Source organism: Mesoplodon bidens, assembly GCF_964165515.1.
Source record: "Mesoplodon bidens genome assembly, chromosome: 7".
Classification (NCBI taxonomy): domain Eukaryota; kingdom Metazoa; phylum Chordata; class Mammalia; order Artiodactyla; family Ziphiidae; genus Mesoplodon; species Mesoplodon bidens.
Genome location: NC_138164.1, coordinates 36398700 through 36425001, shown reverse-complemented (window position 1 = coordinate 36425001; position 26302 = coordinate 36398700). Strand labels below are relative to the sequence as shown.

Below are 26302 nucleotides of genomic sequence, written 5' to 3'. Positions count from 1 at the left end.
CAATTGCCATGACATTATGAAGGGTATTAAGTTCTCTTTATAAATGATGGGTAAGTGATCATTTAATTTGTATGGTATTTTTCCTAGGAGAATACCACCTGATCCCTATATTTACTCAATGTTGAGCCAGTTCCGACTAAGAGCCAGATAATTTAGACTTGACCTCCAGTGAATCTAGTGAGGCTCTGCCATGAGGGAAGGGTCTGTCTTCACAGTAAGCTTACAAAGGAGAGAAGCTGTGCTCCTTGGGTCCTTAGAAGGGATGCGAATGTGTAGAAAGGGGTTTAGAGTAGGAATTAAAAGATTTCTAGGAGAAGGGAGTAGGGTGTGCAGCTCCTGGATAGGGGAGGGGATGAGAGCTTGCACTGGGGCTCCGTAGGAGGAGCTGGGAGTGGGGTGAACACCCTTGGTTCCCACTCTTTGGCATTGAGGGTGCACACTGAACCCAAGGAACCTCTGTGCTGGCAGTGCCTAGCTTGAACAGTGGGTCAGCTGCAGGGATGACAGTGCAACGTGAGCGCCTCACTTTTGACCTTTGTGTGTGTGTGTGTGTGTTTCTCAGGTAGGATCCACTGGATCTGCTCCTTGGGATGAGAAAGATAATGGTGTGGATGAAGAAGATGAGGAGGATGAGTTGGACCAGTCACAGCACCACGTTCCCATCCAGGACACCTTCCCCTTCCTGAACATCAGTGGTGAGTGGGGTGGGGGGTGGGACAGAGGCATGGAGAGGATGTACGGGGCTTTGATTTTGCAACCGTTGACACCATATCCACCATTGCACTGGGAGCAGCGACCAGGCCCTGGGGCCAGGCTGCCAGTCTGTTAGCAAGTAGGAGTCATAGGCAAAGGCACTCCGTAGGCATAGTTATCCCAGTGGGGTGGCTTCTAGGCAGAGAGAGCATCTTCTGAATCTTACGTGATAATTCAGAGAAATTAAAAAATGAAATTCATTCTCAATCCCGCATACAAATACACAAGCTGTTACAAATTTTGCTGATTTCCTTCAGGCCAAGTGCAGGGATCCTTTTCGTGAGTTGTAGGCAAACTCTTCTGCTATTTCCCTCGGTACAAATTTTCTGTCACTGCCTTAACAGCCTCTGCTAAGGCCGTATCGTGGGAAACTTGTGGCTCTACAGCTCTTAATACTAGGCTCTGATACAATTTCTCTACTAGAGACTTTTATCTTTTTTAAATTAATTAATTAATTTGTTTATTTATTGTGGTACGCGGGCCTCTCACTGTTGTGGCCTCTCCCATTGCGGAGCACAGGCTCCGGACGCGCAGGCTCGGTGGCCATGGCTCACGGGCCCAGCCGCTCCGCGGCATGTGGGATCTTCCCGGACCGGGGCACGAACCCGTGTCCCCTGCATCGGCAGGCGGACTCTCAACCACTGCGCCACCAGGGAAGCCCTATCTTTTTTTTAAATTGACTCTTTGAATTCAGCTTCCCAGGAAAGATGAGTTTAGAGATTGGAGGGTCCCTGTGAGACAGAGCAGGTGCTGCACCTCCCATTGCACGTTTTGAGGACGCTCAACCACAAGGTGAACTGCTCTTCCACAGCATCTTCCCTTGAACTTTTCACTGACGTGCTCCTAGTCATATGACTTGCATTCAGTTGAGTAGCTTTTCACTGCTTTTCTAAGTTCCATCTGGCTGCTAGGGTCAAATGAGATACTTTTGCCACCTAGGAAATTTAGTATATCCAGATGATTCCTGTAGGATTTTGGAGTGCCCTTCCCTAGGTGATGCCCCTTCTTTTGAGAATCAGGAAATGACTCTTACCTGTCTACTTGCCCTCCTTCACTTACCCTGTCGTTTATAACCTTGCAACCAAGTGATGAGTAAAGACAGCGATCATAGAGCTCTCTCAGGTTAATACTGCCACAGCTACATTCCCACTTGGTGCAATTTTAAGATTTGGACATTTGGAAATGTGAGATCCTTTCCCAAATCTTTGGCTCACTCATTCTGTTATTCTCACCCCTTAAAAGGATGCAACCCATTTCCAGGATCATGATTTCCCTTTTTTTTTTTTCATGTTTTTTTAAAGCTAATATTGTGTGTCCTTACGTTATGGGCCACCTTGGATCCTTTCTGGAAACATGTGAACGTATATTAAAAATAAAAAAGTAAAATGTGGCCCTACAGCCACACCGGGATTTCATTGCCCTGAGAGAGGAGTTGGGACGCATCAGTGACTTCCACGAAGCCTATACTTTCAAACAGGCTCCGGGCCAGCCAGTTTCCGGCTTCAGCAAGGAGAATGTTCCAGTGGTAACCAACAAGGAGAAGCTAGCGACGCCGGTCTCGACTCCATTCCTGGAGCCGACCCTGGGGAGCGACGGCTCTGCGGTCACTTTCGGGAAAACCCAAGAGGATCCCAAACCATTTTGCGTGGGCAGTGCCCCACCGAGTGTGGACGTCACCCCCACCGACACCAAAGACGGAGCTGACGAGGCAGGATCAACCGATGGCAAAGTTCTGAACCCGAAGCCATCTAAGCTGGCAAAGAGAATCGCAAACTCCGCTGGTTACGTGGGTGACCGGTTCAAGTGTGTCGCTACCGGACTGTACGCAGACTCCAGTCAGCTCGGCCGGGAGCAGCGGGCATTGCAGGTGAGCCCCCCCACACACCCGAATTTCAGGAGCTTGACCAGTTGTCAGGTTTTTTTAATGTGTGAAGAGGAGGGGGCCGGGGGTATGATAGGGCAGGACACCGGGCTGATTTGGTTAATGAAGCTTAGGATAATTTAAATGTTTGAAATGTGTCCAGTAAGGGGACGTAAGTGGATACTTTAAGTTATTCTGTAGATTTTAAGCGAACTCCCCTCGAATGCTGATAACGGAAGTTTCAATTATTGCGAAGGATGTCTAAAAGACTGCATGACATTTACCTATCAGTCGCTTTGATTTCTCTGCCGTTACTGTACGTTAACAAATATACCTAAAAGCGCTGCTTAGAATGCCTTACGTGATACTTGGTGGAGGTGTGTAGCGGCCGCATGTCTGTGAGATTCGTGCAATTTTTTTTCCACCCAAAAAACAAACAAACAAACAAAACAAAAACACAAACCTTGCTTAAAGGGATAGAGTATGTATTTAACTTGCTAGTGAATGATAGATGTTGTATAAGAATTTCCTTAAGATATTTTACTTTTAATTAGAAGACAAATAAAGCCAAATTGTTTTGCAATGTTAAGGAAAAAATTGGTTTATGCTTATAAAAATGGATGAAGTTATCTAAATGATCCATTGAGTGCCCATTTTAATTACATAGATGGAAGGATTACAAGAGGACAGTATTTTATGTCTACCCGCTGCTTACTGTGAGGTCAGTTCTTCAAATTTTTATTACTAGAATCTTCCATAAACCTTTTCAGTTAAATTTCATTTCCAAATATACAAAGGGAAGTTTGTGGGCCATGGTCGTCTTTATTCACTGTGCATTTGTTTTCTTTTCTGTTGTGTTTTTGTTTCGCTTTCTTTGTGTTGTGTTTTTGTTTTGTTTTATTTACCTTCGAAAGAGAATGTCTGTCTGTATGCCACAGTGTATGTATGGCTATATATACACACCACATATATCTCTACATACGTATGGCTTTACGAATAAAGAGTGTGTGACTAGTTACACATAGACACTCTTACGTTTTTATCGTTCAATTTTAAAATATCTCAGTTGTATCATAAATTGTGGTTGGTTTTGGGCAAACTTTTCTTTGAAGATACCTTCCTTTAAGGTAAGGGCAGTGAAATAGCTTTGGTGGTAAGGTGTGTCTTTTTTCCATCTCCGTTCTCTTTGTAGCGTGCAGTGATGCGCTTCTCAGAGTTGGAGATGAAAGAGCGAGAAGGTGGCCACCCCACGACCAAAGACTCCGAGGTGCGCAAATTCAGCCCCGCTGACTGGGAAAGGCTGAAAGGAAGTCAGGACAAAAAGCCAAAGTCGGTCGCCCCGGAGGAGGCCATTGCCGACCAGAACGACAGTGAGAGATGTAAGTGAACCCAGGCGGCTCGCGTGTGGTACCACGTCGGTGGGAACGGGGCGCTTCCGCTCCCAGTGCCGAGGGAGGTGAGAGGAAACAGTACGCTTCCGACGGCCCAGCGTCTGGGTGCTGGCTGTTCGGAGAACGGGCTGCTCTGGCCACCCTTCCCAGCTGTGGATTGCAAGGCTGGCTGTCCTTTTGAGCGTTGCGGCATCCAGGAGTGAAGCACCTATGAAATGTTGTTCCCTGGCACGCGTCTCCTTTTTCCGGAGCAATGCTAGTCCTGTAGTTAGTCATAGTCTGATACAGTAGAGCAGAGGAATGGCAGTGCAGGACCTCCAGCGTAGCAGGTATGTGTTCTGTTGTGTAGCAGGTACGGACACGGGTTTTTGGTAGCAGTGGAATGGCACTTGCAGCCAGAGCCAGACCCTCCAGAGTGACAGTCTCCTGTGGGTGGGAGTGGAGAGTACTCGGACTCTCCCTCCAGAGGCAGAGGTTTCGTTCAAGTGCGATGAGGGCTGATGAAGGCCCCAGAGAGATGAGCATCATTGTGTTCTGTGGAGGCTCGTTTGCAGTCATGAGGAGCTGACACCACGCTCCCAGGCCGTGGGATCAGCGAGGCCGTTCTTCCCACCAGACGGGTGTGTTCTGTTCTGGAGGCCGAACTGGAGAGAAAGCTCGTGTTGGCCTCGAGTCACACTCTGCGGTCCCATCGGCTGCTCCCCCACTGGGGTTGACTTCGGGCTTGGCCCTCGAGACTTCCAGGGCGAATGAGATGCGTTGGCAGCAAGTGGAGGTCTTTCTCCCGCTTTCTTCAGTGTGCGTGCTTGTGGCCTGCGGCCTGCAGCCTGCTCCGGACCCCAGAAACCTCACCGGTGATGGTGAGTGAGGGCACCTCGGTGAACGTCGAGGACAGGGTGGGCATGAAATCCTCCTGAGACGGGACAGTCGGGGGTGGTGGGCACGTTTGGGAGGCCCAGGCCCTTGGACCCGGTCGTAGGGTCGGCGTTCGCCCGCACGCTTAGGTCGTGGGTGCCTGATGCAGTTCGGGAGAATTGTGGTCAGCAGCAGCGTGTGCTTCTCTCTGCTGCTTGGAGCACTGCCCTCCCCCAGCTCATCTTTGGGGTCAGACAAAGGCCTGTGGCCACGGTTCTGGGTAAGCCACACTGGGACTGGTCTGTCCCACGTGGCTCCCGTAGAAGGGGATTTCTGGGGCTAGTCAGTGGTGGCCTTACCCGAGGGATGGGGCTCTTGATGTGCCTGGAGTAGACGATTCCGAGCTCCTCCCCCTCGGGATTGGAATGAAAAACGGAGGGTCCAGGCCACCCTGGAGTGAAGCAGCAAGAAGGCCTCCCTCCTTGCCTGTGCTCACAGCTGACACGCAGCCCTTACCCTCCTGAGTGGCCTCATAACTCAGCTCCTGGGGAAGTTTCTCCGAGAGATGTGATAAAAGTGGGCAAGGCCAAGTTCACGGGGCTGCACTTTTCTGAGGATGGGATCTGCCTGTTGTGGGTGGACGGTGAGGGAGGCTGGAGGAAGGGAGCGGGCAGTTAACCGGCCTCGAGTCTTCTCGCCCTTTTCTCCAGCAACGTGGCCAAACCCAGGGTGGCCGCTGCCCTTCACGTCTCAGTGGCCTCACCCGCCCTTCTTCCCAGAGACGTTTGTGTGCGTCCTTCCCAGTCTTTCCTGCTGAGCGTGGAGACGAGAACTCGGTGTGGCTGATGGGGAGCAGGGCCTGAGCCCCAGATGATTCCGAAAGCCCCCTCCCCCCACCGCCTGCCTTCAATCTCAGACCGACCGACGGGTCTCTTCCTGGAGCACCCGGGACATGGCCCAGTGAGCCATGAATGGCCACCATGGGAGGGCAGGAGAAGGGTTGGGGAAGGTGAGGGGCTCCGTTTGAAAGGTTGGGGCAACGGAGGTGGGTTCCCCACCCACCCTCTATCTTGTAGAGACGTGGGGTTTGTAAATAGCGGGTCAGGAAAGGTCACCTGAAGGGGCCACTGTTCTTACTGCGGCCTCCACGTCCAAGGCCCAGCAGGTGTTCACTCCATTCAGCTGGATATGAATGGGCCTTCTTGTTCTTGGGCCATCATGTCTTGAGCTGATATGGGCTCAGGTCCTTCTCATGGGTGTAGGTGTGGCCGAGAGCCGAGCTGTGAGCACATGGGAGCTGGGGCGGGGATTTGGGGCGGGCAGGGGTCACAGAGAGGGTCCAGGATGCCTTCAAGATGCCTTCCCCCTTCTGAGGCAGCCCCTACCCATGGAGGGACCAGGAGCTTCCAAGGTGGTGGGTGCTGTTTGCGTGGCCCTGGTTGTCCTGGTGCGGGTGCATCTTGTTGCTAGGGGCTTGTTTAAAAAAAGGAATTAACTTGAAAACACAGTGGCCGAGATACTCATTTATTCTTTATGATCACATGGGTGGCTGAGTGAAATTTTTATTTTGGAAGTTCACCAAATGAGTTGGGAGGTTCCCCAGACTTGGAAGTTCATCACTAGGAACCCTCAGTGGCATTTGAAGATGGGGCGGGGCAAGGAGGCACTGGTCCCTTCCTTCTCAAACTTGGAGTAACCATCTCCCTTGCCAACCACTTGGCTGGGACAGGCCTAGGACTTGCTCAGTGGCAGTGCCTGGCCAGGAGCTGGAGGAAGCCTCAGTCGAGGGGCTTCATGAAACTTCTTTGCTCAGGGAACTTCTCTTCCAGCTGAGCACTTGCACGTTTGTAAACTACTTTGGAACAGAGATCCCCTGCATTCCTTGTGTAGCGGGTGTAACTTTGAACAAGGTTAGCCCTGACTGGAGGTGCTATTATAGTTAAGCTACAGAGAAGGGGATTTTAATCCTGGGGAGCCTTCCAGCAGGTCAGAACCCTCTCACCTTGTTTAGGCCTCACTGGGCATGGCTCAACAGTGGTGAGGGTGCTTTGCTGCCACAGTGACTTGTAAATGTTGCTGTGGTGATGCTTCTGTGAGGTGATGCTATGGTACAATCATAATGAATTTGGGATATATGTGCTGTGAGTCATAGGACCATGCTGCAGGGACCACGTTCACATCTTGCTTAGACTGGGTGACCAAGGGCACGTGGCTTCCCACTTTTAGAAGGGCCAAAAGTAGCAATGATGGCAAAGCCTGATGGTTAGGATCCCCGTGTATCTATTTATCTCCCCATCTCCTTTGCCCTCAAGGGTAATCCTCCTGTGGGTCATGGTTAGAACAGTCTTTGAGAAGCTCTAAGTGACACGGAGCCTCTACCCTATGGCTGGTGGCCATGGGCATCTTGGGCAGTCGGGGTGGGTGTCCTTCAGGGTTATTACTGGCCTGGGTAAGGTCACACTAGCGTAAGGTCTTGGGGGGCCTTAGCTGAGGGGAATTGAGATCTTTGCCCTAAAAGGCTCCGGGGTTGGGGGAAGGGTAGATGGACCTAGTTTGGAAAAAGAAACTTTCAAATTGGACATGGGGGTTCTTAAGGTAGCCCTTCCATTCCTCCATGGATCCCCTCCCACGGAGCTTTTAGGGAAGGCTGATTGGACCAGATTGGACCAGAGAAGTCCAATGGTGTAACCAGCAGGGCTCACCTCTTAAAATTTCCTACATTTCAGGCCTGAGATTCAGGCTGGTCTGAAAGTCTTGGCATCTTTTGGTTAAAGGGATTTTTCCAGCCTTTCTCTGTGCTGAGCCCGGCCCGTGATTATGAAGCCCACCCTGGAGGGAGGCTAGCAGTAACATTCCCACTTTACAAGTGAAGGGGGCCGAGTTGTAAAGCGGCGCCATTCCTGCCCGAGTGTTTAAGAGGGTCACAGAGCAGCCCGAGTGAGAGTTGCAGCACGCCGTCTTCACCGGGCCTGCGGTAGCCTGGGCTGCATCACCTGTAAGCACAGGCCAGGAGTTTGGGGTTTCTCCTGCTGCCATGGCAGGAGACCCTCGCGGTTGGGGTGATTCCACCATTCCGGCAAGAGTAGATGGGGATCTCTCCCACCTTGGGATACCCTTGGAGAAAAGCTAAGTGTGTTCCACCATTGAGAACACAGGTCAGGCTAGCCCAGGCCAGGGTGAGGTTCATCCCCACAACTGGCTGCCATTAAATGCTGGGAATGCCCCCAAGAGAGGCTGATCAGGGGACCAGCCGGCTGGGCAGAAGTGGGAGTGATACTTGAAGTGGTCTAGGGAGAGGAGGAGGAATGCGAGCAGCATGTGAGGGGTGTGTCCATGATTTCATCTAGAAAAACGGGCTGTGGGAGCTTAGCTCAGGTGTTAACAAAATACCAAACTCATACGCCCACCCCCACCCCCGGCCGGTGATGGACACAGGGTCATCTTCGGGGAACTCTTTAACAGCACAGTGATCATTATGGAATTATTTGTGTGTTAGAAACAATGTGACTAGCAAAGCAGTTGAACTGTTTCTTTGGCTAGAGCAAAAGTGAGGAGTGATGTTAGGCTGGGGTGATTGGAGGAAAAGCCCCAAGTGGATGCTAGATTGAGCAGAGGGGGCAGGAGCAACACAGGCGGAGCTGAGGTGTGAGCAGTTCAGCCCTGCCCGCCGCACCCCCCCACCCCACCCCCACGAAGGGGGTTGGAGTCTTGTCTTTGAAATGTCCTTAGATGCTTGTTGCCTGGGAAGGAAGGCGTGGAGACGTGCCAGGTGGGTGACTGGTGTCACTGAAGGCCTTCTTCCTAGACAGGAACTAGGAGCAGCCGCTCGATGGCAGTGAAATGCTTTTCCCCCCACGGGTGTGGAAGGAGGACAGACGGACTTGTAGCAATCTGGTTGAGTTCTTTGAAATTGCCCTTGACCCTTGTGTGTGCACCAGGAAGCCTTTCCTTTCCCTTTGCCAGGCTCCTCTTGCCTTGGTCTCCCCAGCTTCCCAGCCTCCCACCATTCTTTCCGTACCCTTTTTCTTCACCCTCGCCCCTGCTGACCCAAGTGAACATTGGTGCTATGTCTGTGTACATGGCAGTTGGGGGCTATTTGGTCTCTTGATGACATCAGCCTTTTTTGTTGACTAGCAGCTGTTTCCATAGTCATTTGTAGCTATGCCCTGATTGGTTGGATCTTACTGTGAGGTCACTCACCCCCCCTTTAAAAGTAAGCCACCTTGGAGAGTTAAGCAGTTAGGGAGTGATCTCACATGCCTATAGAGGGATGGTGTAGATGCCTCACCTTGACCCTTGAAGGATGGATTGTGAGTGGGCTACGCGCCTCATTTTGTGCTTTCTTTGCTGGTTGTGTTCAGCTGTCCTTCCTTTGGGACGTCTTTCTGAGGGTTTTGTGCTTCCGGCGTGTGAGGCCCCTGGTCTCCAAAGGGGGGTGGTCTGTTGGTAGCAGATTGCCTTGGGCATGGGGATCCTGCCTGCTCCTGGTGACCTTTGTTCCCTCCTTTCCGGGTTGTCTCCCCTCCCCTAGGGGAGTGTTATGATGGAAGCAAACCTGACCGCTTTGAAGCCCCAGAAGACAGTGATCTTCCTGAGGACATGGACACGGAGCCCCCCAGAGAGTCCCCCACCGACCAGGCGGCCCCGGACGCGTCACGCAGCCCCACCCTCCGGCTGAACAGAAAGCGCAAGGTGTCTGGCAATAGGAACCACACTGAGACCACTGTGCTCCCCGAGGACTCTGCTGAAAGCCAAGCGGAAACGGGTCTGCAAAGGTGAGCTCGATGTCGCTTCAGGCCCGCAGGGCACCCTTCGGAAGTCCTGGAGCGGAGCAGTGGAAAGTTCCAGTCCCACCCTGGAGCCCTGGGGGGAGCCACTCACACCTTCCCACCCCCCACCCCCCCAAAGCGAGGTGCCGGGGCTGGAGCCCAAAGGTGGCCAAAGGCAAATAGGCCCCCTCCCGAGACTTGGTGACAAGTTCCAGCCAACACAGTGACCACACCTCTCCCCTCCCCCACCCCTGTTAGTGATGTGTAAGACAGTTTGTTCCCCCACCCTGCCCTGGGGGGCTTCTTCATTAATTTGTAGTTATTTCTCCATTAGCTGACTGGCCTGAGAGGGAAATGACAAACAGTTCCTCTAACCACTTAGAAGAGCCACATTATAGTGAGCTGACCAACCTGAGGTGTGCATTGAATTAACAGGGCTCCATCCCAGAAAGCAGCGCCGCTTGCTGCACCTTAGAGAACGTCGGGAGCAGAGAGCAAACCTGGCCGGCAGGGCAGGAAGGAAGTGACCCAGGCGGTTCAGCCTGCGGTCACCCCCCAGGGCAATAGCATCTCCGAAGAGAAACCTGGCAGGAAAAGGGCAGAGGCCAAAAGCAACAGCAGCTGGTTGGAGGAGTCCCTTAAATGCAGTGACAATGAACAAGGTACGCACGGGGCGGGGGGCGCTCCTGGAGGTTGGATCACCCGCCCTCTGTGGGAAACGGCCCTGGAGGGGACCTGAGGGCCATCCAAGTTGACAAGACTAGCGTGTGGCGAGCGGGGAGTTTTCTTCATGAGGTCCTTTCAGCCTGCACACTTCCTTATGGAATGGACAGTGAGGCGGGAGCTCGATTTCCTGGGCTGCTCCTCATCACCCAGCCCGCGGCTGGGCAGGAAGGGAAGTCTTGGGTGACCCCGGGCGCTTGTCAGTGCCCTCATTCCAGCCTCAGGCTGTCCCCAGTCGCCCTGTCCCGAGCACCCAGGCCCCCCACGGGTGGGGCCGGGAGCGCACGAAGGGCTGGCTTCTGCCCTGTCTTGCGGCCCTTTGAAGCGACTTGCCATTTGGCGTTTCGTGGGTTAGCCTATTTGCCGGTTGAATGTGGGATGATTAAAATATTAGTGCTTTGAAAACATAATTGGTATATCTTTAAAAACTGAAGCTGCTCCAACGATCAGTGCTAACAATGGGCTTTTCTTTCCTCACCGGCTACAACTGTGTAACGCCCGCTTCTTCTCCCCTGACAGATGTGCTGTGCATGGACGAAGAAATGGATTGGCAGCCTTCGCCCCTGCCGCAGCAATACACCGACAACAGCGAGAAACCATCCGGGAAGCGACCGTGCAAAACCAAGCATTTGATCCCTCAGGAGCCCAGGCGGGGCTTGCCGCTGCCAGGGGACTCCTAGGTGGACAATGCGGATGGCAAGGTACCTCTTGCCCCTGGCTCTCCCCCGCCCCCCGGGCCCATGCAGGCACATCCCGCCTGCCTACTTCTCTGCTTCTGGGGACAAAGCTTTCCTTTTCCTGAACCCCTCCCCCCAAAACGTCCCTGCCCCTTCCTAGGGGAACTGTCTCCTGGGTGGCGGTGAAGTTTCCAGCGAGTAAAAATGCAACCCCTTCCTCGCACCCTGCCTCCCCCAGACAGAGAGGAGGAAAAGTGCTTTCCTCCACTCAGCTTTGTAACTCAGGGAGGAGGCGAACCAGCCGGGTGGAGGAAGGACAGCCTGAAATGTATGCGCTGCCTGGTTTCGTGATAGGTGACCGTCCGGAGATTTTGAAAGCGGCCTGAGCCCAGTTCTGACTATGATCCTCCGCCGGCCAAGCAGGACCAGAAGCCCTTGGACTGTTTGCAGCAATTGTTACCAGCTTCCCAGGCCTCGCAGCTGACATGGTCAAGCTCCCCTCCAGAGACCACCCAGTCCCGCCCGATGCCACCGGAAGCGCGGAGACTTATTGTCAATAAGAATGCGGGCGAGACCCTCCTACAGCAGGCCTCCCGGCTTGACTATGAGGTGAGCATCCTTGTGGGTGCCCCGGATCAGGATCCGCCGGCTGCTGCTCCTTGGGTGGGGGACACACTGGCTGGGGATGGGGGGCGGGTCTCAGAGCCCAGCCCCCTCCACGTGGCGGGCTGGGCTGGGTGTTCCAGCAGGGTGTTTGCGTTGGCTCCCGCTCACACTGCGGGCTCTTTGGTGGCTTGTTCAGTCGTGGTGTGAAAAGAAAGGCAGGCCTCTCTGATGTTCCGTTCCCGTTCAGGCAGGTAGGCTGCTTCGGCCAGTCTGGCTCACTTATCTCTGATATAAAATCTGACCTAACCCAGGGCTTGGCGACCAGGGGAATTTTAATGAGCCCTTTTGGATTCTGAATAGCAAGAAGGAGAGTAGTTATTAGCTCTACTAACTTGTGCTGTTTGGGGCAGAGTGATGCCACTGTGGGGTAGCGGGTGGGAAGTGTCTGTGCAGAGTAGGGGTGGGAGTGGGGCAGACCTGAGCAGTCTCTTTCTGAGAGGGCACGGGAGCCGAGGGCTGATGGGCGGGTTGAGCCTTGCACAAAACTCCCTGTCCACACTGCTGTATCCCAACCCAGCACGGCTGATGACAGTGATGGCCTCTATTGCTAGAGCAACATAGAAAGATAACTGATATCTGCCTAAGCCCGTGTGATCTGTAGTAACTCCTTTCACCCTTTTAACATCTTCACTTGGGAGTAACGAGTACTAGCCCACTCTCGGATGAGGAAACTGAGCCTCAGAGGGGTTAGCTGATACCCGTACAGGTAGCAATCCAGCAGTGCTCCACAGCCCACCACGCTCCTCAGCAAGACTGGCTCACACTGGAATTGCCCTTTTGACAGTTCAAAACCTCTGTGAGACAGATGACTCTCTCTGCCCTGTGCAGTTCCCCCACCATACTTGTCAGTAGCAATTGTGATGTAATAGCCCACAGGGCAAAGGCATTTTTCTGTGCTGGCATCAGCCCTCTGGGAGTTGAATGGTGACAGTAAAACGCGGTGCAGCAGGCTGAGCGTGGAGGTGTGGCTGAGCACTGGGGTGGCAGGACCCAGGCTGGCCCGGAGCCCTGGCGCCCACACCCTCAGCCAGCTCTGTGCCCCTGTCCCCCGTCTCCCGTCGTGTCCCCCCACCCCGGTCCATAGTGCCGTGAGCCCTTGGAAGTGTGCCTGCCTTGGCCCTAAGGCCTGCCTGTGGGTGGGTAGTTCGAAGCACTAGGGCTATGCTTAGTTTGGGGTGTTTTTTTGTTGTTGTTGTGGGTTGAATGTGCTGTTGTTTATATCTGCACGTCTCTTGGAGACCTCTCCATTAGCTAGAGAGCACTTTGTGGTAGTTAGCGCAGTTACTTGCAGGTGAAGTCCAAGGAGCACCCAGTTGGTTTCCCAAGAGCTGAGAGCGGGCGCCTAGGAGGACAGAGCAGTTGTTGAACATAGTGTGGAGCTAGACCCCCCGTGGTTGAGAAGATAGTCTCCTTGCTTCCAGCAAACGCTGGAGGTGCGGGGGAGACCCCTAACCCCAACTTTTGGGTTAGGGTTGAGAAAGTAGACTCCCGCTTCCAGCAAATGCTGGAGATGGGGGGGCGGGGTGCTGCTGCACCCGCCGTGGAGGGCGGGGCTCCGAGCCCCACCTGTGAGCTTGGCATCATTTCCAGCAGCCTCCCTTTGGGACCAGAGAGGTCAAAAGACCCTCGTTGGTCCTCTAAGACAGTTTCCATTTTGGTTTGGTGGCTCTGAGGCCTGGACCAAGGGGCACTTGATCCATCCTTTTTTAGGCTACCTGGCCTTTGATTGCACAGGAAGCCTTGGGAATGTTTACGGTGGGATTTGTTTTTTTCTTCAAATGTAAATTTCAATATGTAGATTCCACACATCACCAGTGTTGATGCTGAACATTGTGACAAGTAGATGAACGCTTTCAACTTTGAATCCAACTTTCTGGGATTTCTCTGGGCAGAATTTTAAATGTTGGGATGATGGCCCAGTTGGGAGATGTGGCAGCTTCAACCTTTTCAAATTGAAGGACAGTTTGCTTAAGCAGATAAGGGTGTGGTTTGGGAGGGTTTTCCTGAAGTTTTGTCTTCAGCATTCTTGGTTATTTTCTTCTGCTTAGCCAAAGATACCATGTGCAGTATAAAGGCTGTCTGATCTTTATGTCATGATAATCTGGTTCTGGAAGTTTAGAAACACACTCTGGCTTCAGATCCGCGTTAAATAGATCACTTGTGTGGCCAAAGACCTCAAACCTTTCCCTCCTGGGAAAAAGGCTTCTATTTCTTAGGCTAAAACGCCAGTGTGCAACCACATGCTTGTGCCTTTAGCGGTGATGGTTAAATTTTCTATGAATTGAATGTCATGTTTCTTAAAAAGTTAATGAGGCATTTAATTAACTCACAACGTCGGGCTTATGGCCTTTATGGTTACATTTTGCGGGTAATGGCATTCGGCTTATAGCTGCTGAACAGAGAGCTGTCCGACAAAAGCAGTTTGACTTTGCTCGGGAATGGCTGGGCTGCCCTTCAGACACTCCCGTTTATTTCTAGCGGAGAAAATAGACCAAGGAATTTGTTGCGTCGACAGACTCGCCCCGCTTCTTCACCTTTCAGTTAGAGAAAGTGTTGGTGGCGATGGTTGCCATCCATTTAGAGGCCATCACCCTCCTAGCTAGGAGAGTGTAGTTAGCCCACTTGACCCCCAACAGAGAAGGCCTGTGGGATGCTCGTCACAGCTGGATTGCATCCCTCTAACTGGGGCCCTCTGGGGCCTTTTGAATCTTCCCAGCTGACCAGGTACCAAAGACCTGAGTTATAGGTCTAGTACTTCATGTTGAACTTGGGGTTTAATATCTCTGGGCCTCAGTTTCCAAGTGTTGAATGAGGATAGTACTACCTTCCTTTCCTGCTATCTCCTGGGTTCCTGTGGGTGACAGAAGACGTCCTCATCTGGGGAAATGAGAAGCACTGTGTAAATAGTGGGATCAACGTGGTTGAGTTAGGACAGCCCGTGGCAAAAAGTCTGACCTGGCCGTGGGGCTACTGCTGCCTTTGCTGCCATCTTCCAGGAGAAGAGAGTTGACTTACCCATCAGCTTGGACGGCCTTTCATTTCTAGGTACCCTTGAATCTGCCCTAGTAGTGATGAAGGTTTCCAGGTGAAGGCCATGATTGTCACAGCAAATAAACCCTGGGTTGAGTAAATTGATGTGTGCACAGCAGTTGGTGGCGTTCAGACCTGATCCCAGAGCCACGTGACAGGGCCTCTCCCTGGCTGGGGCACACAACTCATTAGCTTGCAGCCGTCCACTCAAGTCTGGCTAGTGAGGGCCTGCTAAAAGAGCAGCAGCTTCATGCGGTATCCTGGATACCAGGGCTCGGGGCAGGTGGCCTGGGAGCCCAGAGGATTGTGGGCTTTCTGGCAGGTTGGGATGTAAACGGAGAAACGCATTCGTGGGCGTGCCTTTTCTCTTCCTCCTCTTGTTTTGGAAGGGAGCTGCTGCAGTGACCTGAAGTAACAGGGCACCGATGGCCAGGTTTACCAGCATGCCCCATTAGGTTCACGTGGTAAGCAAATGGAACATTCTAGTTCGCTCCCAAGTGAGTGGTCACCTTTGATTGGCGTGTCCTCCAAAGGGCATAAAAGGTTTTACAGAACCCATCTCGCACTTATGGGCGGCTAGAATGACCCCCGTTTTAGGTTTAACAGATGAGTTACCTGAGAGATGTCACGAGGAGGCCTGTTCTGACCCCATCCCATCCCCCCTTACCCAGCAGACCATGTGTTGGGCCACATGCACGTTCTGCCTACTCCCAGCTCTCAGAACCTGACAGCTCTCTGCTGGGCACGACTTACCCAGTATAAACAGTATAACGTGTTTTCTGTTGGCAAATGCTTTCGATGTGTCTGAAAACTTTCTTAAGGTAATAAAACATTGAATAAGTTCCTGCTCTGCTTACTGGGAGTGGTTCATATTAATATTTTAACAAGCCAAAGAAATAAGGTTAATAACAGTGATTCTAATGCACAGTGTTGACACAGAACATCTCCGGGGGCGGGGGTGAACATTTTATTTGATTCTTGAAATGTGGAGGTTGCAGCCTGTGGTGTATCAGGTTTCTGTCATTAACTTGGGGCAGAATCAGTCTAAAATTTTCATATTTACTCGAGAGGGTGGAGTGAGGCAAAATAGAGGGTGGGGTTATTGGAGGCATTTTGTGTCATTCCTCGAGAATGGAGGGAGAGAGCTTCTCTTTAACTCTACTTAACATACAGACAAGAGCATCTGAGGCCCAGGTTCTGATTTGGGGTCTTAACAGGGGGCGCGAGGATGTAGCTGACCTGGGTGTCCCTGCTTCTCTAAGCTGGGGAATGTTCTCCGGCTGATTGAAGCTCTCTTTAAGTGTTGGTCATCCATACTTTTATCTAAACTTGTGTTATCGTCCACTGCCACTGACTGAACAGACCCATCAAGTGAGAATGGTCTGTGCTTGGCAATGTGTCATCTAAGATGTTAGCAGCCGTGACACCTCTGTACTGGTCACTTCGGCCCCTGGGCTGAGGGCTTTCATCGCTATCCGAATGCATCCTCTCAGCAGCCCTGTGGAAGCTTGGAGAAGTTCAAGGGTAACTTGCCCATGGCCAGGCCACTGGTGCAGCAGAGCCTTAGACAACACTGTCTGCATCTCCAAGCCCTTCTCACACACTCTCATGCCCCACCAGGATGCCTGCCACCTCCCCGCGCCATGGTGGGCTTTTGGCCCCAAGGATGTATGCCTTTGAAAGTGGGCACGGCCAAGCTATGGGGATGTCACCCTTACAAGTTTCACTGTATGGTTGTCTGATGGTATCTCCTCTCCTCTCCTCTCCTCTCCCCGTAGGAAGTGGTCTTGTACTGCCTGGAGAACAAGATTTGTGATGTGAACCACCGCGACAACACGGGTTACTGTGCCCTGCACGAGGCTTGTGCAAGAGGTTGGCTCAACATCATACGACACCTCCTTGAATATGGTGCCGATGTCAACTGCAGTGCCCAGGATGGAACCGGGTCAGTGGCGGTGTTGCTCTTGGTGTGGCCCTGCTGGGGCATAGGCAGTGGTTCTCAGGGTGTGCGGGGAACCCCAGAAGGAAAGATGGAGAGTGAGTGCCATGTAAGCACACTGGTGGCGGAGTCCTCTAGAATGGAATCGGACAGATCTTTCTGGCAAATTTACATAGAACTTTAAAACTCTGTGACGCTCTTATGGACAGAAGTCCCTGAAAATGTTGAGCCTGCATGAATAATCAGGGGTGTTCTCTTTTAAGACCCTGGACTCTCCACCAGCGTCTGTTGAATCTCAATCTTGAACATATATGTGAGTTGAAAGTTGCAGGAGTACAGACAGGTCCAGTGGCAACTGGCTTGATAGGACCTGCCGTGTCCACCCACATCCCCGGGCCTGACCCCCACTCTGTCCTTGACCTCGGTTTATTGGCCAGAGGCCCAGGTGTGAGTCAGCCCAAGCATCTTCCTGGTTGGACCTGGGATGCCACCACGAGGCAGGGCACTGGGGCTTTCCTGACAGTCATAAAATGAGCAAAACCGTAAGGTATTTGGTGGTTCATGGTTTCCAAATAGCATCCTTTCTGGATGGGACTGCGGACAGTGTTCCTGACCCCAGTGGACACGGACAGGAGGACTCTGTATCCTCCTGAGAACTCGCCCTGCCTGTCGACTGCTTCTGGGCGAGAGGGTTGATCACTCATCTCCAAATTGGTTTCAGGAGAGGTTCCACTTTGCCCCTAGTTTCTTTTACAAACTGCACTTTTTGGGTTTTGTTTGTAATGGTATAACAATGGCTTGTCGTATCTGCTTCCGTGATGCTGGGGTTCTTCCCCCCACCCCGCCGTATGTTACCTTCATACAGTCTGTCACTATTTAAGTTCATTGGAAACGTTTTCATCGTGGCCTGAGTTCCTCCTTGGGCCATGCATTAAGAGAGATTTGCATTGAAGAATTAGGCCTGAGATGGTCCCTTCACCTGTCCCGTAAAGGGTTATGTGTTGAAATAACAGAGTAATTTGTCGCAGCGACCGTACACTCACCTCCTCGGTGAAATAGCGCGCCTATGAGGCTTGCCCGCACACGCTCGATTTTGCCCCGTGTCCTTAGAAGCAAGCGTCGCGTGCACAGGTGTAATCCTCCGCACCTCTCCTAGGCCTCTCCACGATGCTGTCAAGAATGATCATCTCGAAATTGTCCGCTTGCTCCTCTCCTACGGTGCTGATGCTACCCTGGCTACGTACTCAGGTAGAACCATCAAGAAAGTGAACCACAGCGAACTTCTGGAGAAGTTCTTAACAGGTACGGCAGAGGTCAAGACACGGTCTTGTTCAAGCATCTAGACGGTGACTTCACAGCCTTTCACCTGGGTTCCCCCTACCCCCACCCCCCGTTTACTCTAAGTGACCCTTTACCGGGAAAAGCGGCCCAATGTTAGTCTGTCAAAGAAGAGATACATACTTTGAGTTTTGCGAGGTGGGGGGCTGGAAAACTCTTAGCTAGCCAGGCTAGCTTTTGTTTGGCAGGCTGGGGCGGTGAGGCGGGCAGTCCCTCAGGAAGGCGGGTGGACGCGTGGGGAGGTTTCAGTCAGATACCTGGAGGCGTGTGCAGTGGGACTTGTCAGGAGGTGACACCAGCCCCAGCGTGAGATGTTCCCGAACTCCAGCAGCATTTGCCTCTTACCAGCAGGTGTTATCTTGTTTCTCTTTCTCTCTCTCTCTCTCCCCCTCTCTCTGCAGACTGTTTAAGTAACCTGCAGGCTCCTGACGACGGTAGCCCCGGTTGCTCTTCGGAGTTCTCTGGCAGCTGTGTGTGTGGTGAGCAGCCTTGTTCGTTTCAGCTGGGCTTGTGGGGGTGGGGGTGGGGGTGATGCTGTGAGCAGGACTTGCTTGGGAAAGAATTTTTCCAGGGTCCTTTTTGGAGAACAGCTGGAATCTTGCTCCAGCTTACTGACCTCTCTCTTGTTTGCCGCCCCCCCCCCCCGGTTAGAACCAGATGATGAAAGTGGTTACGATGTTTTAGCAAATCCCCCACGACCGGAGGACCAGGATGACAGCAACGAGGCCTATGGTGACCTATTGGAGTTTGAATTTTCCGAAGACCCCGTTTTGTCGTGTTATAACGTCCAGGTGTCCGTCGCTCAGGGGTGAGCGTGGCCAGCATGTGGTCGAGAGCCAGCCCAGCTGTTCTGTGGGGTGGCAGGAGTTAGAAATCCCCTTCAGCAGATGAGGGTGGCTGGGTTGGGGGGTGAGTGAATCCCTCACCAAGTGTCCACCGACCTCACATAATGCAGTGGAACTTTTCCAGAAAAGTTTGTGGGGTGGGAGGGCTCCCCAGCCAACTGCCCTCATTGGAACACACCCCTAGAGCCCAAAGGACACGGGAGTCAGCGACTGCAATTGCACAGTTTCAGTCAGTAAACTCTTGGGGAAGGGATCCACCCCAAACGGCTACCATAGGGGCCGTCCAAGGCGCGTGAGGTCCACGGGACGATACTGATGTGTACCGTCTTCTCGTATAAGATTAGAGAAAGCCGTATGTGGCACCTGGGATCTTATGTGTCTTCAGATTTGCTTAGATCGAGTCTTGTCCCCACAGTCGGGCCACTGTGCCCCATGACCAACCCTTTGGAGTGAACACATCAGGAGACCTTGCTCTGCTGTGTGTTGACCCCGGTGCTTAAGGAGTAGCATCCTCCTTGGACTCTGAGGCTGGGAACGTGTCTGCCTTTGTGGTGACATTCTATTCGGGATAGAGATGATAAAGCGTGGCAGGGTATCAGGAAGGATTGTACCACCTCCCTTCTCGAAAAAGCCTCACTCCCGGCAGCATTGAGGGGCGGGTTGGAGGTGTGGGAGAGGCAAGGAAAGCCAGGTGACCTCGAGTGTTTCTCATGCTCTCTCCGTGAGGGCCGGAGGAGAGGAGAGGTCAAAGAGGTGTTTGCCATCTCCCTTGGGTTGGCATACAGACTGGTTTTCCCCAGTGACTAGAACGGGGTGCACTTACTTGGAGAGGGGTGACCTGAGTTGTGGCCAGAGCCAAGGCAGCACTGGGGTGGCCTGCAACGAGGCTCGTTCAGGGGCGCTGCTCCTGCTTTTGTCTAAGTTGGCTGATCCGCCCTAGGTGGTCTCTTAACACATGCACATGAGTCCAGAGTTCCCCCGCTAGAAGTAGATCTTCCGGGCTTCCCTGGTGGCACAGTGGTTAAGAATCCGCCTGCCAGTTCAGGGGACACAGGTTCGAGCCCTGGTCCGGGAAGATCCCACATGCCACGGAGCAACTAAGCCCGTGCGCCACAGCTACTGAGCCTGCACTCTAGAGCCCGTGAGCCACAACTAGAGAAAGCCCGTGCGCAGCAACAGGCCTAACGCAGCCAAAAATAAATAAATAAATAAAATTAAAGAAAAAAAGAAGAAGTAGATCTTCTGAGGACAGTGAGAAGTGGGGTGGGGGTGGGGTAATCAAAGTGGAAGGAGCAGGCCCTTTCACCGCCAGGAGACGGGTAGTTCATAGTTGGGAGCGCCTCTAATTTTGCCGGAAACTCAAACCACTGTCCTTTCTCTGGTGTAGGCGTCGTAACTGGCTGTTGCTCTCAGACCTGCTCAAGAAACTGCAAATGTCCTCCTGCATATTCCGCTGCAATTTCCCAAATGTGGAAATTGTCACCATCGCAGAGGCCGAGTTCTGCCGGCAAGTGTCAGCAAGTCTCTTATTCTGTTGCCCCAAAGACCTGGAGTCCTTTAATCCGGAAAGTAAGGAGCTCTTAGATCTGGTGGAGTTCACGAACGAGCTTCAGACTCTCCTGGGCTCATCCGTGGAGTGGATCCTCCCCAGAGACCTGGACTCAGACGACGACTGGTGAGCTCGCCGGGGCCCGCCGTGTACAGTGTTTCATGGTGTTAATCCTTGTGCATATGTGTCCTAATACGACTATTTCTGTAAAGAAAGGACACTATGAGACACGACTCCAGTCAGAAGGACTTCAAAACATGTTTTTTTCTTTTTAAAATTTTAAGTCAGTTTTTATGAAGTTGTTAATAAAGTTTCTTTACTTTTCAGTGTACACATGCTTTGGAATATGTTTGTTTTTACTCGGAACAATTGTTTCTTTTCTTTTTTAAGGAGAAAAAAAAAAGGCAAAGGAGCTCCACACTTTGACTTAATTTCATACAAAGCTCCGACGACAGAGGCCATAACTGTTGAGAGTTGCTTTTGGGGCAAATCAAACCAGTAAAATTTTAAACTCTTTCTCCATATTAAAGGGATTGAATAAATTGGCCACTTTGGTGCACCTGTGTCCTGCGAATTGTCCAATTGGAGATGGAGGTTTAGAAAGTGAGTTTCAGTCTTGTTTAAGTCTCTTCCCATCAGACTGGTCTCGTGATTTCCTACACACCATGTTACTTCCTGTCTACCTTTCCTTGGTGTTGTTCATGCCTGGATTGTCTCCTGTACCTGCTCAAACCTTGGTCCATTCTCATTTGTACCATGGAAGTTTGTCATGCTGGATACTGTCAGAACTAATTTTACTTAAGTTTGCGTTAAGGTGCAAAGCACACGTTTTGTATATTTTCTGTTTTTTGTGTTTGTCTATATTTTATGGTTTCGCTTCAAGAAATATTATGGGAAGGGAAATAGCAAGATGTAAAGAGCAAAAAAGTCATCATTCTCTTTCAATTGTTAGAACATCTATCTGAAATCATAATTATGATGCACTGTGGTATGTGTTAAAATAGGAAATACATGTAACGTCCCGTAGGAGCAGCAAACTCAGTGGTGTTGGTGAGGGTGTGTCATGGAAGTAATCACAAAGCAGGTGACTGTTGGTTGGGGTCCTGAAACATTAGTGTGCCTTCCCTGTGTCCAGTAGTGGTCTGGAGGGGTCAGGAAGCCTGCCTTTGACTTTGAGGGAACCAGAGGGTTTGAGGTCCTCTCTCTTCTATTGCTCTAGTACACTGCATAGCAGCAGTATACTGGGTTTATAGTTGACGTTTAAATCGCTGATTGATCATTAAGATTGGGATGTATCTGTGGAAATGAAAATAGGAAGAGTCGTATGCTTTTTATTTTATTTTTTTTCCTATATCTGAAAAGGTATGTAGTACTTTGCTGAGTGGTTGGCAATAAAGTTTGCAGTATTCAGTGTATTCAGTTTTAGTATCTAAATAGAATTAAACTGTTGCTGTAAACTGGAATAGCACTTTGTTACTGACAAGTTTTAGAATGCATCTGTTTGTCAATTACCTGTTTGGGAAGATTGTAGTTAATGATTTTGAGAATGTGGCTATAAACTTCCAACTGACTCAAGAAAAGCAAATAAGTCAAGATTGACAAATGTATAGGCTCTTCATCTTATTGTGTGTGTGGGTTTTTTTTTTCCTTTTAGTTATTTGTCAAGGTATAAAGAATTCTATCACACTTAAGACAAGTTAAGTAAACTTCACGGGGTGTATTCTGTCATGGCATGGAGCCGATCCCATGGCCTAGATCTTAAAGGTGATTTTATGTTTAAACTTTCATGAAAACATATGTGATTGAAACACATTAATATATTGATACAGAGGGCAGTTAATTTTTGTCTTTTTTTTGTGTGTGTGTGGTACTGTTGTGGCCTCTCCCATTGCGGAGCACAGGCTCTGGACGCACAGGCTCAGCGGCCATGGCTCACGGGCCTAGCCGCTCCGCGGCATGTGGGATCTTCCCGGACCGGGGCACGAACCCATGTCCCCTGCATTGGCAGGCGGACTCTCAACCACTGCGCCACCAGGGAAGCCCTAATTTTTGTCTTTTGATACATGTGAGCGCAGCTTTCATTTTGCTGAAAGAATGTGACCAGTTTTCAGTTTGGGATTCTACCATTTAGTAAAGATAGTCCACTTAATTTTAGAAATAGATTTAATATATAATACCTAATAATACTTCTATGAATGTTTTTTTACTGAAAACTTTTATTGTAATACTCTGAAGAAACTATGCCATTCTAGTCTTCAAGACTTAAATGAATCAAGTGTTTATTAGCTGTTGTAGTTTTTAAACTAATAAAAGTCAGTACATCAGCAATTTGTAAATACAGTTTTTAAAATAATGCCTTAACAACTTTACAGTGGTTATAATGACTGTATTTAGGCCTAAAGTTAGTTAATAATTTGACATGAAGGCTTTTTAATAGTTTGATGGTGCAGATAAGGGATAGGTAAACTCTGGCTGGTGGGCCAGATCCAGCCCGTCGCCTGGCTTTGTAAAGGAAGTTTTTCTGGAACATAGTCGCACCTGTTGTTTACATGGTAGTTATGGCTCCTTTCACCCTACACCAGTGGGGCAGAGTAGTTGCAACAGAAACTGTATAGCCCACAAATCTGGAAATGTTTAAATTTAGATTTTAAAAATTGAAAAATTCTTTGAGCCTATACAGGGCAAGTCCATTGACCCCTGAGGTAGAAAACAGTCAGGAACTTGGGTGCAGAAGCCAAATGGCCTAGGTTCAAATCCCCTTTCTCCCATTTCATAGCTAGTGACCATGGGCAAATCACTTAACCTCTATGCCTCCTTATGAGGTTTAAATGCACTTATTTGTATAAATAGTGCCTGGCACATACTAAGCGCTGTGTAAGTGATTGCTGTTGTTTCTGCTTGGAGCTTTAATAAGTTATTGTTAATAGAAAAATGACACTAATGATTTTCCTTTTAGAGTAACAAAGGCACTTTGAGTCTTTTACTTTTTCAGGAATGTAATAAGACTTTTTTCATTGACAGTCAGTGTTCCCTGTTACCAAAATTTACTTTATGAATATAAAGAATTGAATGTCTTCAAGACAGTACTTTTGCTTAAATGTCAAACCATTATTTTCCCAAGGCACATCAAACTGGCTCTGCATAGTCCAGGCCTCTAAAGCTTGTGTGCACACCCTAGGTAGCATGTGAGGTACATTTTGTAAATATAGTTTTTTAAATAATGCTTGAGACTTCCCTGGCGGTCCAGCAGTTAACACTATGTGCTCCCAATGTAGGGGGCTTGGGTTCGATCCCTGCTCAAGGAACTAGATCCCACGTTCCTGCCATAACTAAGAGCCCACATGCCACAAGTAAAAGATCCAGCATGCTGCAACTAAAGACCGGCACAGCCAAACAAACAAATAAATAAATAAATCTTTATAAAAAATAAGTAAAATAAAATAATGCCTTAGGAGTTAGGAAAAGAAAATATTAGAACATTTTTACCTTTGTATTATTTTTAAAAATCTGTGTAGTTTATCATGTACATAAATTCTATGTATGGAACTTTGTGTATATAATTTGTTAATAAATAAGATGCATATTAAAAAGTTTTCTTATGGTTTGCCCAGTCAGGTGTTTGGAGGCCATTGGAGGACAGGATGATGAAATATAGGGCCTCAGCAAAGATAGAATTTAGAACCAATTCCCTGACTTAGAAGATAAGGAAAATAATTCATAGACTGTAATTGAGTTGTCCAACTTTGCATAAGTGTTCAGAAACAGGAAATGCAGTGGCTAGAATCTAATCACTGACCAAGCAGAATCTGGGTCACTGGACTCGTAAACCAGAAGTGACTGTTGAATTTCTCAGGTTGATGCTCCTGGCATATATGCTTGATCTGTGTGTGTGTGTAAATCTCTGACATAATAAGCCATACTCAGGCACACCCTGTTTCCTTATTCAAGCATCTTAATTTCATCCCATTAAATCTTTGAAGTATCCGACTACCAGAAGGCATGAAGAAACCTGGGCTGAGAGTCTTCATTCCAGGAGACCTGATCTTGACTGCATGGCTGGTTTGAGGCGCATCACTCTGAACTGCAACACGCTCATTGGTGACCTGGGTGCAAGTGCTTTGGCAGAATCTCTTAGTGAGGATTTATGGCTTAGAGGGAAATTCTAAAATTGAAAATATTGAATTTTTAATATGAAATATGCTTAGCTTTTGGCATACTATTGTGATAGGATTATTTAAAGCCTCATTTTACTGATAGCTTTTATTTTGCTTTTCAACTTTCTCTAAGAGTTGCATATATCCTTTACAGAAAATACAGAGTAACAAGAGAACCTATAATTTTAATACCCAGATATAATCACTGTTCATTTTGGCGTATATACTTTCAGTCTTTTTTTTCCTACAAATATATATGTACACTTAGGGATTCCAAAAATAGAATTGTAGTATACTTGCTATTTCACATTCCTGCTTTTTTCACTTAATGATGTATTATGTAGTATTGCGTCGTATTGATGTTCCATAGTTTAATTAATTCTTTGCAGTTCTATTTAGACAGTTTGCTTTTCCCTGTCAGAAACAATGTGAATACGTTGTATATACATCTCTGTGTGCATCGGGATTACTTCTGTAGAATAAGGTACTACAAGTGGAATGACTAAGTGTGACCTATTTTTAAGACATTTGATACACATGGCCAAATTACCACCCAGAAAGGCTATGCCAATTTGTAGTCCACCCCAACAGTAGATGGGAAGCCTGCCTCTCACAAACACTGGCCTGTAGCACTTGTAAAAAAATGTAAAACTACAAAAATGAGTACCTGTCCATTTTCTATGCAAGTGGGATTACTCCAAATTTTATAACTTTTTTCAATTAATTTAGTATGAGCATTTTAGCAAATCAGTAAATTTGTATCTCCTACATCATTTTTTCTGATTGTTCAGTATTCCATTATATGAATATGCCACAGTGCACATAGCTTATCCATTCTTGTATATAAGCTTTGTCCAGTTTTTCAGTTACAAATAGTACTCTGATATATATCCTTACCTATATCTCTGACTATTTCTTCTGGTTAAATTCTTAGAAAGAGAGTTTTTGGATCCAAAGGGTATAGACATTATTTAAAGGCTTTTCTTACAGAATCTTGGCTTCATCTGATAGGAGAATAACCACATTTTGTTTTATTTTGTATTCATCTGATTGACTGGTGAGGTTTACTGGCTGTTTGTATTAATTTGGCTATTTGGTTAATTTATACCCTGTGTCCATTCTTCTGTAGTGAGAGTTTGTAAGGGTTGTATCATATCCTGTCAGATCCGTATGTCTGACTTGCTATTTCTGTGTGTCATGGGGGTGTTGAAAGACTCCAGTTATTTTAATGTGATGGTCCACACAACACTTAAACAAAAGACTCATGATAGTTTCCTTTCATGTAATATTTTTTAATCCCTGCGCTTTAGTGATGATCCCTTTGGTTTAAATGAGTAGGTTGTTCAGCCCCAGAACTACTAGAATTCATGATCAGTTTTTCTGGTTTTTGTCTGACCTTTTACTGCGAGGGTTCTTGACCATCCTACTTTCATGATAGGTTTTTAGTATGCTCTATTCACACATTGTTGAAAGTTTTTATTATTTGTATCCTCTTAGACTTGTCTTTTTTTCCTCTAAAACTAACAGTTATTACATTTCTTCTATTTTGTTTTCCCCTTTGAACTAGTTTCAAGTGTGATTTGGAGCTGAAGATCATGATCAAAAGAATGCAGTGCATTTCTGAGCTCCACCAGGTTTTGCTTGTGAGGTTTACATGCCCCTGCCGCCCTTGCTAATTATGAACTGAGATTCATTTTGTGATGCTTTTTGCTCATAGGTTATATACAGTTATTCTTCAGTTCTGTAATTGTA

At 49.1% G+C, this 26302-nt stretch overlaps 1 protein-coding gene across 1 annotated transcript; it reads left to right on the top strand.

Moving 5' to 3' along the window:
• Positions 1-2308: 2308 nt before the first annotated feature.
• LOC308619847 (BCL-6 corepressor-like) lies at positions 2309-22797 on the top strand. The gene is made up of 6 exons (XM_081239068.1): positions 2309-2620; positions 3807-3993; positions 9392-9635; positions 10872-11053; positions 18654-18810; positions 20235-22797. The coding sequence occupies exons 2-6, from the start codon at positions 3816-3818 to the stop codon at positions 20524-20526; spliced, it is 1053 nt and encodes a 350-aa protein (XP_081095194.1). The 5' UTR covers positions 2309-2620; positions 3807-3815; the 3' UTR covers positions 20527-22797.
• The last annotated feature ends 3505 nt before the right edge of the window (positions 22798-26302 follow it).